Below are 15,443 nucleotides of genomic sequence, written 5' to 3' on the forward strand. Positions count from 1 at the left end.
ACATCTCCATCGGTAAAACCCGCCACCCACCACTCCAAGTTCACTATAAAACATTATTTTAATTTTCAAGCCACCACCATCCACCATATTGTCACAGTATTGCTCAATTTCATGCAGGTATATATAGAATACGTGAATCTGATATGTTCATTATGATAAAAAGTTGACATTTTCAATTAGTTGTATGAGATCGAGAGTTATGGTAACATTGGTAAGAGTAGGCGCTTGTTTCCAGTTTCTAAAAGCTGTAATCAATCTGTTACTTTCAAAGTCTTAAAAAATGTTTTTTTTACTTCATTTTGGAAAGTGTCAAACCTTAACTATGTTTTTTAAGGTGTCATGTCATGTTTTTCATCATGATTTAAGATTAAAAAAAAAGTTAACGTAAAAAATAATAAATAAATTTGACCGACAAACTAAACGACAAAAATGATGTTACTATGAGGAGTGAGTTTTGTATAATATTCCACGGTGGGCATGGCCCATGGCCATGTGGACTGTGGCACCACATGGAAACAAATTTGCCGACCAGCCATTCCCCTCGAGTTTCATAAAGAAGAACTATTTCATCAATTAATCATCTTTTCTGCACAATCATATTCATAATTTGGTCTCATGGAACTGCTCCACTCATACTTTCCTACGTGTATGTTTTCGGTTCATAATTTTTGGGGTACTGTGTTAAACTCCTAAATTTTATATTTGCTCCAACAGTAATAGTTATCATGTAATTTCATACATCTTTAATCAATTGACCTTGGTGTTATCACTTTAGCTATGATTATATTCTTTAATTCATTGGCATCGCCCTATGATTGTTCTTTTAATAAAAGTGGTGACCCTGGGGACGTAAAGGTTGTTTATTAATTATAATCAAACGTTGTTTTTTTTAAAAAAAAATTATTCTATAATCATGAAATTGATATGAAATATTCACCAATTTCTTCCATTGAAAAATCTACTATTTATCTGATATTCAAAGTACTACTATGGTTATCAGATATTAATTAATAATAGTCTTTTTTTTAAGATGATAATAGTTAACCTGTGTAAGGCATAAGAAAAAAATTATTTTATATTATAATTAAAAATTATAATAAATATAACTATTTTTCAACATATAAATGATATTTTATAATTATAATAAATAATTAGTATTATAATACATTATATTATTTTTATTAGTGTTAATCCTTTTAAATATAATGAAATTTAATTTAAAAGTTGGGATGGTAAAATTGGTCTGCAAGTAGTTGTTGTTATGATTATTATTGTTATTGTTATTATTATTATTATATATAAAATTTGAGATTTATTAATTGTGATAATTTAAACTAAATATGTTATAATTTGAAATTTATTTTATTGTTTAAGTATACTAATTTATGTAAATTCTTAAGACATTAGAAAAAATATATATATTAAAAGAAGTATCCCAAATGAATATATAATTATATTTTTTTTATTTGTCCGCCAACCCACCCTCAAGTAGGATGGGTTAAGGCATCTAACCTAAATTTTGTTTGACGAAAAAACTTGACCCTGTCCATTTTTGGCAAGCCCATGGTGGGACAAGCATAAATGAATTAAGTTGGCCTATTTTACCATTTCTATTTAAAAGTAAAAATGAAAAAATATATAAATTAAAAGATATGAAAGATTGAGACAAATTCTTTAAATGCTAGTATTGTTTAAGAAAAATCAACTAATAATACTATCGTTAAAATTTAGCCCTTAAGTTAAGAGGGTGTTTAATAGCGGAGAAATTTTTTCATACCAAAAAATTATTATTTATGAGAATTACAAATTTTGGGAATTATGTTTTATGAAAATAACTAAAATATGTTTGATTACTCATAAAAATTTATGAGAATATTCATACATGATTATTGGGAATTAAAAATTTTAATATTTTATTGCAATAGTATATTCCTGGATTCATCAATAATTTTTACAAAAATATCATTTATTAAAATAAACTTGTTATATATATTTACTTAAATCTTATTACAAATATGATATTAGATTATCTAAAAATGTTGAAAACTTATTAAAATAATTTAAATACAAAATTCAAAAATAAAAAAATACTACATTGTAATTAAGAATAATAAAAATACATTGTTTTATTTCATTCGAGTAAAAAATTGTTAATAATATCATTAAAATATAAAAACAAGAAAGAGAGAAAAATAGAAATATGAGGGGAGAGGGGGAGTGGGAGGGAGAGAAAGAAAGGAAGAAACGAGAAATAAAAGCGAGAGAGATAGATAGAGGCATAAAGAGGGAGATGGAGAGATGAAAAGAGAAGGGAGTGAAAGTCACAGGGAGAGAAAGATAAATAGAATTTTTTTTAAGGATATTATAATTTTAAACTTTAATTGAATTTCCACTCCTTATAATAATGTTTTTGTGAGAATGTGTAGTGAAAATGGTTTTCAACAAATTATATTTTTATTTTTTAAAATGACTATTAAATATGATAATAAGATTTTTGCTTTAAGATTTTCAATAAAAACATTTTGTGTACCAAAGTTTTCCTAAAAGTATTTTTATTTAAAAAATAATTATTCTAATTTATATAAAAATATTACACCAAGTTTAACATATTTTATACTAATTAATTAGTTACCACTTATAATTTTATTTAATCAATTAAAATACTTCAAATAATACATTGTTACATTCATTAGAAGTTTTTACATCAATTATTTAAAGATTAATTTTGGTTTTGAATTTTTTTAGTAACAAAACGTAAATAATTATTACAAATTATTCTATTAATAATTGACGTAATTAATTGTTGAAAGAAATTATGAACTAATTATTTACAATCTTTTCTCATACATTTTTATAAAGTGTATGTAATTACATTAGTTTTACATATTTTATTGTAACTAACTAATATATATTTTAACTTAAATTAATGAATTAAATCTCTTGAATTAATTGATTATTTTATTAGAAAAATATTTTACTGCAATAAGTTATATTAATAAAATAATGGTATTGATAATTTATATATATATATATATATATATATATATATATATATATACTCATCAAAATGACATTAAGTATCAAGTTTAACGATTTATTTAACATTTTCATAATTTTATGAACTAATTAATATAACGACACTCACTACCTTCCAAGAGCAAACATGAATATTCACTCTTTGTTTTTGTTCCAAATTTCCACATACTTTTAAAAGGTTGTCAGTGACAAATAAGACAGTCAAAATGTATGTTCCTATATATTAAAAATACAAGTTTTTATTCTTTACAATTGAGGAATATTTACACAACAAATTTTGAGAAATCATGAAAAGAAACGATAAATATAAAGATATTTGCATAAAGAAATTGACAAAAGGGTTACATATTGTTCCAAATCATGTTAACATTAAGGAACAACTAGTAATGAAAATTTTTGTTGAACTAAAGGTTGTAGTTATTGCTGTCATAAAAAAAATAGTTGTACCAAAACACTACCTTAGGATAAAAAAAAAGGAAATTAAAAGTATAATTATTTTCATTAAAAATATAATATTTATTATTATTAATGCTCCTCCATTGCGACTTTTAATAAAAAATTTCCTTGTAATAATTTTTCAACCATTGCATTGAACAAAATCATCGAAACATTTATAATTTATTTTTTGATTTAAAAAACTTAAATAAAAAAATATTTTAAAATAAAGTTACATAATTTTTATTTATTCAATTTTAAAATATTTCAGTATATATAAATCAATTAAAAATTGTTACTGGTAAAAATTTAAAATAATTATTATAAAAATAATAAATTTATATGTTTAATAATACTATAAAACCGTTCTTACTACGACTATTTTCTCTTATATTTTGAAAAAAAAAATGTTATAATTTTAGTAATTTAATACATGCAATGTACACGATAATTATTTTTTTTATATTATTAAAAATTATAATAAATACTAATTTTATTATATATTGTTATGATTAAAATTTGTATTAAATATATTTTTAAATATACAAATTAAATTGAAGATTTATCACAAATAATTTATATTGTGGTATAAAATCATATTTAATTATTAATTATTTTTAAAATATTAAAACAAATATGAAAATTGTATAAAATATATAAGGTTAAAGAAAATGGTTATTAATATTTTGCAGTGTTGAAAAAGTAGAGTTATGAGCAGGAAACTGATACGACGTCGTTGCATCGGGTCTATTCTAAAATTCGCAGTGGAGAAAGTGAGGGAAAACTGGAACAGGAAGAAGAGAAGAACCTGATTAATTCCCCCAAATCCGAAATTGATCCCGAAACCCTAAATAGTCCTTAACGGTCTGTGATTGAGGATTATGGATGCGAAGGATATCCTGGGTTTGCCCAAAAACTCATTTCCACCTCTCGAGAAGAAGTCTCGACCTCCCAAAGAGTCTCAAAGAAAACCAGATGGCATTTCGCGCGAGGTACCTATCTTTTTCAATTGCAACAATACCAATGTTACATTCTCTATTTTCTTTATGGTTACTGAATTCAATTCAATTGTATTGTAATTGTAGGTTTATGCGCTCACCGGTGGACTCGCACCTCTTATGCCTGCAATTGAAGCTTCTCAATTGAAGAAAAAGCCTCCTCCTCTCGAAAAGGTTTGCTTTTTTTTTTTTTTTTTTTTTTTTTTTTGGCAGTACTCAATTAGTTTGGTGGTTTAACTATTGAATAATTTCACATTTTTCTCTTCTTCTTCAGGTCACTTGGCAGTGGCTTCCTTTCACTAGTTCTGCTCGTAAAGATAATCTTCACCTCTATCATTGGGTAAGTAACTATCTCGGTATAATTTTGTATATAATCTGTGATTATGACCACGCGAGTAATTGTTATTTGTCTCTCCTAATTCAGGTACGAGTTGTCAATGGTGTTCCTCCTACAGGGGACTACTCTTTTGCTAAGTATAATAAGGTAAATGCGAGTGTACTCTGTCTTCATGCATGTCTTGCATTGCTTTATTTCTGAATCTAGTTTTGGGCATCATCGTCTTTTTGTATGATTTAATGTTAGTTTACTGGCTGTGGTGCAGTCCGTTGACGTAATCAAATACACAGATGAGGAGTATGACAAGTATTTGACAGATCCTGTGGGTATCATGTCTAACTGTACAATTTTATGGAATTTTTTGAATGGTTTGCTCAAGCTATCATGTTGCATTTTTTTTTTATGCTACCCATACTGAATTTTATTCACTGTATCAAGTTGTGATTGTTGGGTCTCGACTGACTTCTATTGCAAGAGTAGTACTAAAAGATATTTTTGTGTATGCACAATTATAAGTGCTAAATTGTTTGTTAGCATGTTGGAGATTATAAAAATCATATTGTTGAAAGCCTTTTTTGTTTTTTTTTTCTTGGGAAGAAAAGGATATCATGTTATTCCTGTGCGGTCTATTCTCAACAAATTATACTATTACATCCAAGAGGTTTTTTCTTCAGTCATTAATTTAGTTTGTCTAAAGATATTGATTGGTTGATAGAGAACAATTAATGTTGAGACAACTGCCAAGCAAATGGGCCTTAGGACCTGGAGGATTTATGCTAGGAGAAACAAGAAAGAAAAGCAAAAATAAAATACATGTATGCTGGTTTGTTTTGCTTCCTGTTTTGGCTTGTGGAATCCACCTATTGTGGGGGTAGTTACTGGGGAGGAATGAGCTGCATGCATTCATGGATTCCGTTCTGTTATTACTTTTGGCTTCCAGCTTGGGCAGGGATAATTTTCTCTATGGCACAGTTGCTCTGTTTAGGGAGGTTATAGTTATCTTTGTTCTCTCTATCCAATAATGCAATTATCTCTGTTTTACATATCTCTGTTCCTAGGTTTCCATTTTAAATCCTTGAACCCCAAGTTTAGTGTGGAGTACATTTATTTTGGTATGGATGCCAACAGCGAGATTCTATAAACTTGATCAGAGATAGATTATCAGAATCATAATAATCGCAGCTTTATTTGATTTTGGAAATTGAGTGTTGGCCTAATTTATCATTTACTTTTGCTGAGGGGTGTCTTTTGTGAGGATACCTTGTGGTTTGCTGTGACAACATTTATTTGGAGCCTGGTCTTGCTTGAGCTTATGTATGCATTAATGTAGGAGGTTTAGAAAAAATTATTCCCTCCCAGATGGATAAGTAATGCTGTTTGTGATGGAGATAGTGGTTTTTGTAGAATGATCATGGTAAAACATTCGATATTTATTTTAAAGCTTTTGAATTGGGTAATGTCAAAAAGAGTAGGGTCCGAATTCAAATCATTGTAACGTTGATGTCTTCTTGTTCAAAAGAACCTCTCTTTTGAACCAAATAGCTAACTATATGGATGGTTATTTGGGTTCTTGCATTTTTCATTACACTATATCATGATAAATGATAGCCAGTTCCAACTTGGATGAACAGAATAGATTATCAGTATAGCTATAAGCAAAGGGACAAATTTGCAATCAATTTGGAAGGATCTTTATCTATGAACATAGCTTAACTTTGCATCTGCCTCTTTTGTGCATTACACTAAATTGTACTTTTCTTCGTGTGACATTACTCACCCTAAACATCAATTGTGTAATTCTATCCTGTGTGCTTTTCACAATTGGAAGTTGGAAAATGTTACATTCTAACAGTATTTTTACACCTATCTTTATCAAGTGTTAAGTGCATTGCTTTTTATATATGTAGATGTGGACCAAGGAGGAGACAGATCAACTATTTGACTTGTGTGAGAGATTTGATCTCCGATTTGTTGTAATAGCTGATAGGTTTCCATCATCTCGGACTGTAGAGGAATTGAAAGATAGATATTATAGTGGTATGTTTTTGTTCAATAAATTATTATATGCTGAAATTTTTCCTGTTTTCATACTTTAGTTTGATTTTATGGAGAATATATTTTAACATTCTTTTTTATTTCATGCCTTGTAGTTTCCCGGGCTATATTGATTGCTAGGGCTCCATCTTCTGGGGATGTTGCAGCACATCCTCTTGTTAAGGTGCAGTTAAACTAAAAACTTGAACCTGCCATAGGATATTGCCACATGGTCATAGTAGTAACTTGTCCTACTTCCCCATTGTAGGAACCGTATAATGTTTCACAAGAAATGGAGCGAAAACGAGCATTGTCCATGGTCCTCTCTCAAACAAGGCAACAAGAACGAAGAGATGAAGAGGTTTTGATCTTTTTTTTAAGATTTAAATTAGTATTTTAAATGTTTCTGCAATCAGTGTACCGTCATAGAAAATAAGATATAGCTACCTACTCCTGTTGTTTTATGCAGGTTCTTGTTGAAGCAAAACGAATAGCTGAATCACGCATTCCTCCCAAGGTATTTTTTTAAGGATGCTTTTCTATATTGCCATTACTTGTGGAGGGGAGGACTTGTTATCAATAATCAAGTTTAAATTTCAGATTATCTAATTCTGATTTCTTGATTAATCATGATTCTATATTCCTACCCACACACTTAAACTAGTGGTGGAATGGTCTTATCTTATGTATTTAACTATTTATGCATTGTACAAAATTTCCCTGCTATGCATCTTTTTATTTGCACTGGGTGGCAACTAGAGCTGTATACTCATAAGCTCCACCTCTGGTTGTGACCTGATTCATTTGTATTGGGTCCCTAACTAAACTAATGTATGGTTGTTGCTATTAATGGAATGGGACCAAAAACATCACCACCGAGTTGTCCTATATCCCCACAAGTTATCCACAAATGGATGCCAATGGAGAGTGGTTATCTTGGTCATGGGATATATAGTATAGGGGGTAGGATAGTATTAAGTCCTGTATTTCTACTCATGGTATACTAGAAATTGACTGGGGTCTTCACCTGAGGCCATGTTTGGAGCTTTGTGTGTATTGAGAATTGAGATAACATGTTTGATTGTGTTTTAGGTTGCTGAAGAGTCTCAGTTGGTTGCTTCTAATCCTGGTGCAGAAGCTACAGAGAGGGCTATCCCTGGTGAAACTGTATCTCCACCAAATGCGCAACTTCCATCAATGGTTACACCTACCGCATTACCAGATAATGCATCTACTCTAGCTTCTCTTCGCATGGTAAGTTACATGGAAGGTTTCCGGTGATGTGTCCTGTGCATTTTCTTCATTGAAACTTCTGTTCTTAACACTTCCCAATTCCCAAACCTCATTCTCTGCACTGCCCATAGGGAAGGTTAACATAGACACTGACATTCAAAATTTTGAACTTGCATTGATCATAATATTTCAAATAACTATTTTTTATCAGAGGTCATATCAATTTTTTTTTTAATGCTTATGCATCTGAACAAAGCCTGATAGCGATAAATATTTCAGCTTCGTGTATATTTGAGAACATATGCACTTGAGCAAATGGTGCAAGCTGCAAATGCTTCTGCTGGACTTAGGACTATCAAACGGGTTGAGCAAACTTTGCAAGATCTTGGGGTTTGTCTTTACTCCCTTGAACTTTTAATTCAGTTTAGATGTTTCATTTGTTTTTGTCCCTGGTACAGTTGCTAGTATTCACTTATCTGTGTTTTTAACAATATATAGGCAAATGTTAACTAGTGAACACTTGTTAAGGATTAAAAAATGGAAAATGTTGTTTATTTTTTATAAGAACCTTTTTTTGGGTGAATTTGTAAGAACTGTTTTTGACGTTTGCTTTGGTCCTTTTCATAGGACCCCTTCTAAATTATTTACTGCATTAAAAAAAATTTAACAGAAAATGTTCTTAATTACTCATCTATTTTTTCTAGTTATGAATAATAATTGCAGTAAATTAATTTCTTGGACTCTCACAAAGATAGGGCAAGATCACTAGTCAGAGCTGCCTCTTTCATTCACTTTGGCATTTTATAGAATAAGAGAATGGTTGAAAGTGGAAATGCATTAATTAATTAGATAGAAAGGAATTAGAAAATGGGATCCCAATAATTTAGAGGGTAATTCTGAACAAATAATACAAATTATTTCAAACTTTATATCACTAACTAAATTATATAAATTCCCTAATTCTTGTGAAATGGTTAAAAGGGTCCTATATAAGGCCAGGGGTAGTATTTAGTAGAGCTGATGTACGAAACCCTCACATTCTTCATTTCAGGAGGGCTGATGATTTTATATGCTTTTTTTAACTATTAAATTTGCGTTTGGTTTTTTTAGTAGGGCTGTAAATGAGCTGTGTACTTTCAGTTTCAGAGTGCTATATTTAAGCTCAACTCATGTCTGCTTGAGTAGCCTTGTTATATTTTATGTTAACATAAAAGTAAACTTGAGCTTATTTAAGGGTAAAATCAGCTTGTTTTTGGCTTGCTGAAGCTTAAATTCTCCAACAATATATACATATTTTATCCGAGCAGAAATGTTTGTTATATGTCATATTTGAGCATATCTATGGAAATGTGTGTTGCACAATCACGCAAGAACAATATTGACTCTCTGATCCACTTCCTTTTTAATTGGTTCTACTGTGTTCCCAGGTCAATTTGAAACCAAGGGTTCCTACAAAAGCTGTTTGTGCTGAGCATCTTGAATTAAGAAGAGAAATACTAACTTGGCTTAATCTTCAGAAACAGGTATATAAGGGTTGAGAGAAATATAGTTGCTATTGGGTATTTTATAAATTTTGTTTTCTGACCAGTTTGAAGATTCCACTAGTTAGAATGTCCATAGGGTTGTATGCCTTTCTAATATTTATTATATATTGGTGTAACACCATCGATATTGTCTTGCTTTCTCCCAATTTGCTTAATTTAATTACTTATCTTGATATTTATTTCAGGTGCAATATAAAGAGGCCGAAGGTTCCTCTTTCCGTGATGGGTCATATGGTGAAACACCTGGCACGCCAAAGGTTAGAAATCTAGTTTTTATTTTGGTATTTTCCTCTCTATGCTTTCATTGTTTTTGGCCTGTGATTGTCCAAGCATTACATTCTGTTACTCAAACCATGAATTTGTGATTTGGAAACTAATGACAGCTTTTACATCGTGGTGGGGATCAGGATCGGACATTTGTTCCAGATTCAATCAATTTTGGAGGTAATAGATTGTTTACAGCTGCTACCTAATTTTCTGTAAGTGATGGGAATTTCATTTATTTATTATTGAAACTATGTATATAACTGTGGTTTCAGCTGAAAGGGTTGGCAAAAAGGATCAAAAGCGAAAGGTACACTACAAAGTGTTTGTCTAATTATTTTCTCCTTCATTGTTCGATTCCCACATACCTTTGGACTATTTTCCTAATGCATTATTACTGGTCTTGAAATTTTATTTTTTACAGGCACCTGGAGCTCCATCAGCTCATAAAAGACCTAGAAAACTAAAGGCCTCAGATCTTTAGTTCCTCAGGTGAGAGCTTAAATTTTGCACAGAAGATACACACTTGATCATTCTTTGTAAATTTGATATCCGTCCAAACCATTTGTGCGCTCCTGTAATATAATGTTGGTTCTTCAACTAAAACAACTAGCACAAGAATGTTTGTTAATGCAATGTATTTAATGAATATTTTTTGCATGTTATCCGTCAGGTGCAAACCAGGAAAGGTGTTTCGATTTGTGGAATTCTTTCAATCAAAAGTATGAATGTTCTGGAAAGTGGTTGGGAACTCAAACACCCTGAAATTCTGATTGTGGTGTATTTAGTCTAACTGTAGTTCGATTTACTTGGGTCTGCAGTTTTAGGCTAATGCCACACTTGATATTCGATGTAAAAAGAAAACTGAGATCCGTAGAATGAGTCGGATCTCCCAGCTTAACCATGTCCTGAGAAGCTTTACTTTATATCTTGGGCTGTTAATGCTGTTAAGGATACCAGGGACGGAAAAGGCTTCTTGTTTGGATATGCATGTATATAAGCTTGGATTTGGAATTCCAGGTATCTTTGAAAGCTTATGTCGGGATGTAGAAATTGGGTGCTAATGGAACAAGTGTCTTCATAAATGTTTCTCGAGAGAAATGTTAAAAACACTCTTAACTACACTTATGCAATGGAATTTATTGAAAATATCAATTTTGTGATCGTACATCTTATTTGATGGTTTTTTTTCCTTAGTTTTATAGTTTCAATAAATTTTACAAATAAGAAAGTGTGGTAAAAGTAGTGTGTCGATGACAATCAATTTTAGTTGTTCTCGCATACACATTCAATGAAAAAAGATATCTATAATAAAAATGATCATTCAGACCAAATGAAATTAATTTTATTTAAATTTGTCAATGTCATGGAATACACACGATGGTAGGAGTAACTAATTGATGAACTTGTCCCTTTTTCATATTTGGAATACTTCTTAGTTTTATATAAGAACATCTTCTCTCTGCAGACAATCTAAATTGCCATAATATAAAGCTGAGCAGAGAAGAGATGAAAGTGAATTATGACAAACAACTAAATAAGAAACTCGAACTGGCTTGGTAATTGGTGGGTACCTGACTTTCAAATTTGGGTATTTCTTGCAAGCTTGTTACGTTGGTGGGTTAACCAATGTTTTTGGCTTATTCTATTGAGTACCAGGGATTATTACACATATATATGTCTCTACATTAGTAAGATATTGTCCGCTTTGAATCCAACTTTCATGTCATGGTTTTGTTTTTGGATATCATGACGCCTTTTCATATTAGAATATTTCTTAGTTTTATATCACGACGCCTTTTCATATTTAAAATATTTCTTAGTTTTATATCACGACGCCTTTTCATATTTAGAATATTTCTTAGTTTATATCATGACGCCTTCTCTCCGCAGACAATCTAAATTGCCATAATATAAAGAGAAATCAAAGCTGAGCAGAGAAGAGATGAAAGTGAATTATGACAAACAACTAAATAAGAAACCCGAACTGGCTTGGTAATTGGTGGGTATCTGACTTTCAAATTTGGGTATTTCTTACAAACCTGTTACGTTGGTGGGTTAACCGATGTTTTTAGCTTATTCTATTGAGTACCAGGAATTATCACACACATATAAATGTCTCCATATTGGTAAGATATTGTCAGCTTTAGACCCAACCTTTATGGTTTTGTTTCTGAAAATCACTCAAAAGGTCTCTCAACCAATGAAGACAATTGTGTGTATATAATAAACTCATGTCCATCCTCTTATTTGAATGATGCGAGACTTTACTTGCATCTCAACATATTCCTCTCATGTTGCCTTCACTTGCATCATTTAGTTTCACATTACTTCTCTCTCTCTCTTTCTATTCAATTATTCTCCCTAAGTTCATGATGTATGCATGTGGCGCTTAGCAACAGAATTCATAGTCTTTGGCAGCACAAGGAGGACCATCTTTCGTGGATGGCGTTGTATTAGATTAGACTTGCCCATGAGAGTATTTATTCGTAATGAATTTCATACACTGTAGTTGGGTCAATGGTTGCATTGTGTGCTTATGCATACATTACATTATATTATATTCTAATTAAGAATGCAAAAAAGATTATTACCTGAAGTTCAGCCTCTAATATGGCGAGAATGTACCCTGGAATAACACCACGAATCTCTCCTCCATCAATGCTTACTATGGTAACGAGTCCTCCATTATCATCCTCAGGCATTGGACTTGCATCCATCAACCCCAGTGGACTTTTGAGCAATCAATAATTACCTAACTCTGGAAATATATATATCATAGAAGACAAGATGATTCTGTCTCTGCTTAAAGAAGCCAGAGTTTACTCAACCAAATAATAATTCTTTAACCTTTTCATACTTTACCTAAGACCCAGCTACATTAAGTTGTATCTGACGTTCAGTGGATAATTTAAAAAAATATATATATATTTACAGGAGATAAAAAAAAGAAAAAGAAATTAACTTTTTTATAAACTAAAATTATATGCATAAGTAAAAAAAAAAGTTACAGATGTTAGTATGAGAAAGTTTTTATAAATTAATTTTATCTTCTGAAAAAATTATTTTAATTTTTATTTAAGTATTTTTAAAAAATTTATCCAAATAAACTCTAGTTAGATATTGCTTTTTAGGTGAAATACGAAAAGGTTAAAGAATTATTATTTCTTTGAGTAAACTCAGGAAGCAACAAAGGTTAAAGAATTATTATTTTTTTAGTAAACTCAAACAATCAGACTTCTTTGGGAGAAGGAATATCATCCTATCTCCTATTTTATTTTTTCTTTTTATTTATTTTTCCTATAAATACTTAGGAAGAAGTTATTGAAATAAGATAAAATTATATTTTTCATATTTTATTTTATTTTTTATATTTATTCTAATTATTTGTTTATTAAAATATTATTTTAATTATTTATTTTTTACATTTAGATCAATTTGTCTCTTTAAAAAATAATACTTTTTATTTAATAAAAGACGTAAAATTTATAATATTAAATTTAATCTTATAAAAATTAAATTTTTTATTTAATAAAAGACGTGAAATTTATAACATTAAATTTAATTATATAAAAATTATAAAATTTAATTAGTGTTCAACTTCAAAAGATTATAAATATAATAAAAATTGTATAAAAAAAATGTCTCATGAACAATTAAAAATTTATTTTTATATAATTTTTATCATATTTATAATATTTTTTATTCAAATTTTAGTTGTATTTAATAATATTTATATGTGTGAATCTAATAAAATAAGTTTTAAATCTTGAATTAATAAAAAAAAAATTTAAAATTGCATCTTAAAATTAAAAATAATTATTATTTTAAAATGGTCTAATTAATTCTAGTTTATGGGATAAAAAAAGTAAAATAAATATTTCAAAAGAAAAAATACAAAAATAAATTTAAAAAATAAGATAAATAACTAAAAATATAATTTATTAAAATATATATTGATTGAAAGCTAATCATAATTCAATGAATTTACATTTACTATTCCAATGAAAAGAAGAAACGAGAGTACATTGAGCGGCAGAGAAAGTTTGGACTCCAAATATAGAAACAGTAAAAAACATATCCAACTAAAGAATGGGGTTGTTGCTATGCTATGTGATGAAGGTAACATTGACAATATCTGGAAACTTCTCCTTGATGGCTGCTTTGATTCCTGATCCAATGGAGTCAGGTCCATCGTACTTAACGTGGCACTCCCCGCCTTCAACAGATAACACTTGCACGCTGCCACCGTAATTCTTAATGGCCGCTCTCAATATCTCAAGATGATTATTCACAGCCTATTCCAACACAATAATATCCACAAATTCATTTCATTTTTAATTTTAATTCATAATTCTAACTAATTTGTGAAGAAATAAAAGTAACCTGGGGCGTTGTCTCCCTCGGTTGGTTGTAATCGTAGACTTGCTGAATATCCTTAACGGCGTCTCCAAATTTTTCCTTGAGAACGCGCTCGATTCCCATCTTCATGGTCGTGGTGGAGCTGGGGCAGCTCTCACACGCTCCTTCCAGACGGAGAGATACCACGCCGTCTTCCACCGAGACAACGTCCACGTTGCCTCCGTCGGCGATCAGGTAGGGCCGAACGTCGTCCAGAACCAGGTCAACGTTTGACGCCGTCAGGTCGAATTTCTTGGCGGAGTACAATCCGGGAGAAGACTGGTTCTCGTTGTGGTTTGGGGAAGAGGATAATCGGATTCGGATTCGGATTCCGAGGCTTCTGTTTTGCTTCGGAGGTGCGAAATTGAAAAGTGAGCGTTTCAGTGGGTGGCGATGGTGTTGACCACTGAATGTGGTTGCTGAAGAAATTGGGGTTAGAGTTAGAGCATCCATGGCCAGGAGTGCAGGAGGACAAAGACTCGCACCTCACAGGTTCCCCCCTAATAGCCCAACTCACTATGACTCTGGGCTTATTCCTTGGATCCAGCCCACTCTAACTTCATCTCTAGCTAGGCTCCAAAGTATGTTTGAAAAAAATATATATTAAATATGATATGTTGTTTATTATATGTTTCATTTTTTGGAACTTTATTTGAGATTTTTTTTTAAAAAAATCTCAAGTTTAACCTCATCGAATATCATAATAACATCCACCAAGAAAAATTAATAAATAAATAAAAATAATAATTTTATAAAATTAACTTTATGATTAGATGCAACAAAAAACCACTTCCTAAAGAATATTATGAAGATAAATAAAAAAGAAATAATTAATACTACATTGTTAAACTAATATAATCTTTATTTTAAAGCTTTTTTTTTTCTTTAAATACCCTATTTATTATAGAACGAAAAAAGTATAAATATAGATTTTTGGATATTAAAATTGTCATAAATTTTTGTAGAAATTAAATGAAGGATGTGGTAGTATTAAATAAGATTATATTTTTTTAAAACGATTTTGGGGAGGAGAAAAAAAATAGATGAAAGATGAAGTTTACGTGAGAAAACAAACTACCAAGAGAAGTACAAGAGATTATTCTTACATTTCATTTAGCCCAAAAAGACAAGACAAAGCAATGGAGCCATGAAGGTAATAAA

The 15,443-nt window shown here is 30.3% G+C and overlaps 2 protein-coding genes across 3 annotated transcripts; one reads left to right on the top strand and one right to left on the bottom strand.

The window, feature by feature from the left end:
* Nucleotides 1-4,200: 4,200 nt before the first annotated feature.
* On the top strand, nucleotides 4,201-11,044 carry LOC109814725 (myb-like transcription factor family protein). 2 transcript variants are annotated; one of them, XM_083077738.1, is made up of 17 exons: nucleotides 4,201-4,463; nucleotides 4,557-4,643; nucleotides 4,744-4,809; nucleotides 4,894-4,953; nucleotides 5,072-5,128; nucleotides 6,714-6,843; nucleotides 6,957-7,024; nucleotides 7,109-7,201; nucleotides 7,310-7,357; nucleotides 7,933-8,094; nucleotides 8,353-8,463; nucleotides 9,501-9,596; nucleotides 9,803-9,874; nucleotides 10,025-10,061; nucleotides 10,157-10,191; nucleotides 10,306-10,373; nucleotides 10,555-11,044. In XM_083077738.1, the coding sequence occupies exons 1-16, from the start codon at nucleotides 4,353-4,355 to the stop codon at nucleotides 10,363-10,365; spliced, it is 1,293 nt and encodes a 430-aa protein (XP_082933864.1). In that variant the 5' UTR covers nucleotides 4,201-4,352; the 3' UTR covers nucleotides 10,366-10,373; nucleotides 10,555-11,044. The 2 variants fall into 2 exon arrangements, with proteins under 2 accessions (XP_082933864.1, XP_082933863.1); XM_083077737.1 differs by having other exon boundaries at nucleotides 4,202-4,463; nucleotides 10,001-10,061.
* Nucleotides 11,045-13,806: 2,762 nt separating this feature from the next.
* On the bottom strand, nucleotides 13,807-14,829 carry NFU1 (NFU domain protein 1). Its single transcript, XM_020379265.3, has 2 exons — nucleotides 14,268-14,829; nucleotides 13,807-14,179 (listed from the first exon to the last, which is right to left on the bottom strand). Exons 1-2 carry the CDS (start codon nucleotides 14,733-14,735, stop codon nucleotides 13,991-13,993), a joined length of 657 nt encoding a protein of 218 aa, XP_020234854.1. The 5' UTR covers nucleotides 14,736-14,829; the 3' UTR covers nucleotides 13,807-13,990.
* Nucleotides 14,830-15,443: the final 614 nt, after the last annotated feature.

This window comes from Cajanus cajan, chromosome 6, assembly GCF_000230855.2.
Source record: "Cajanus cajan strain Asha chromosome 6, NIPB_CcT2T_4, whole genome shotgun sequence".
NCBI lineage: Eukaryota > Viridiplantae > Streptophyta > Magnoliopsida > Fabales > Fabaceae > Cajanus > Cajanus cajan.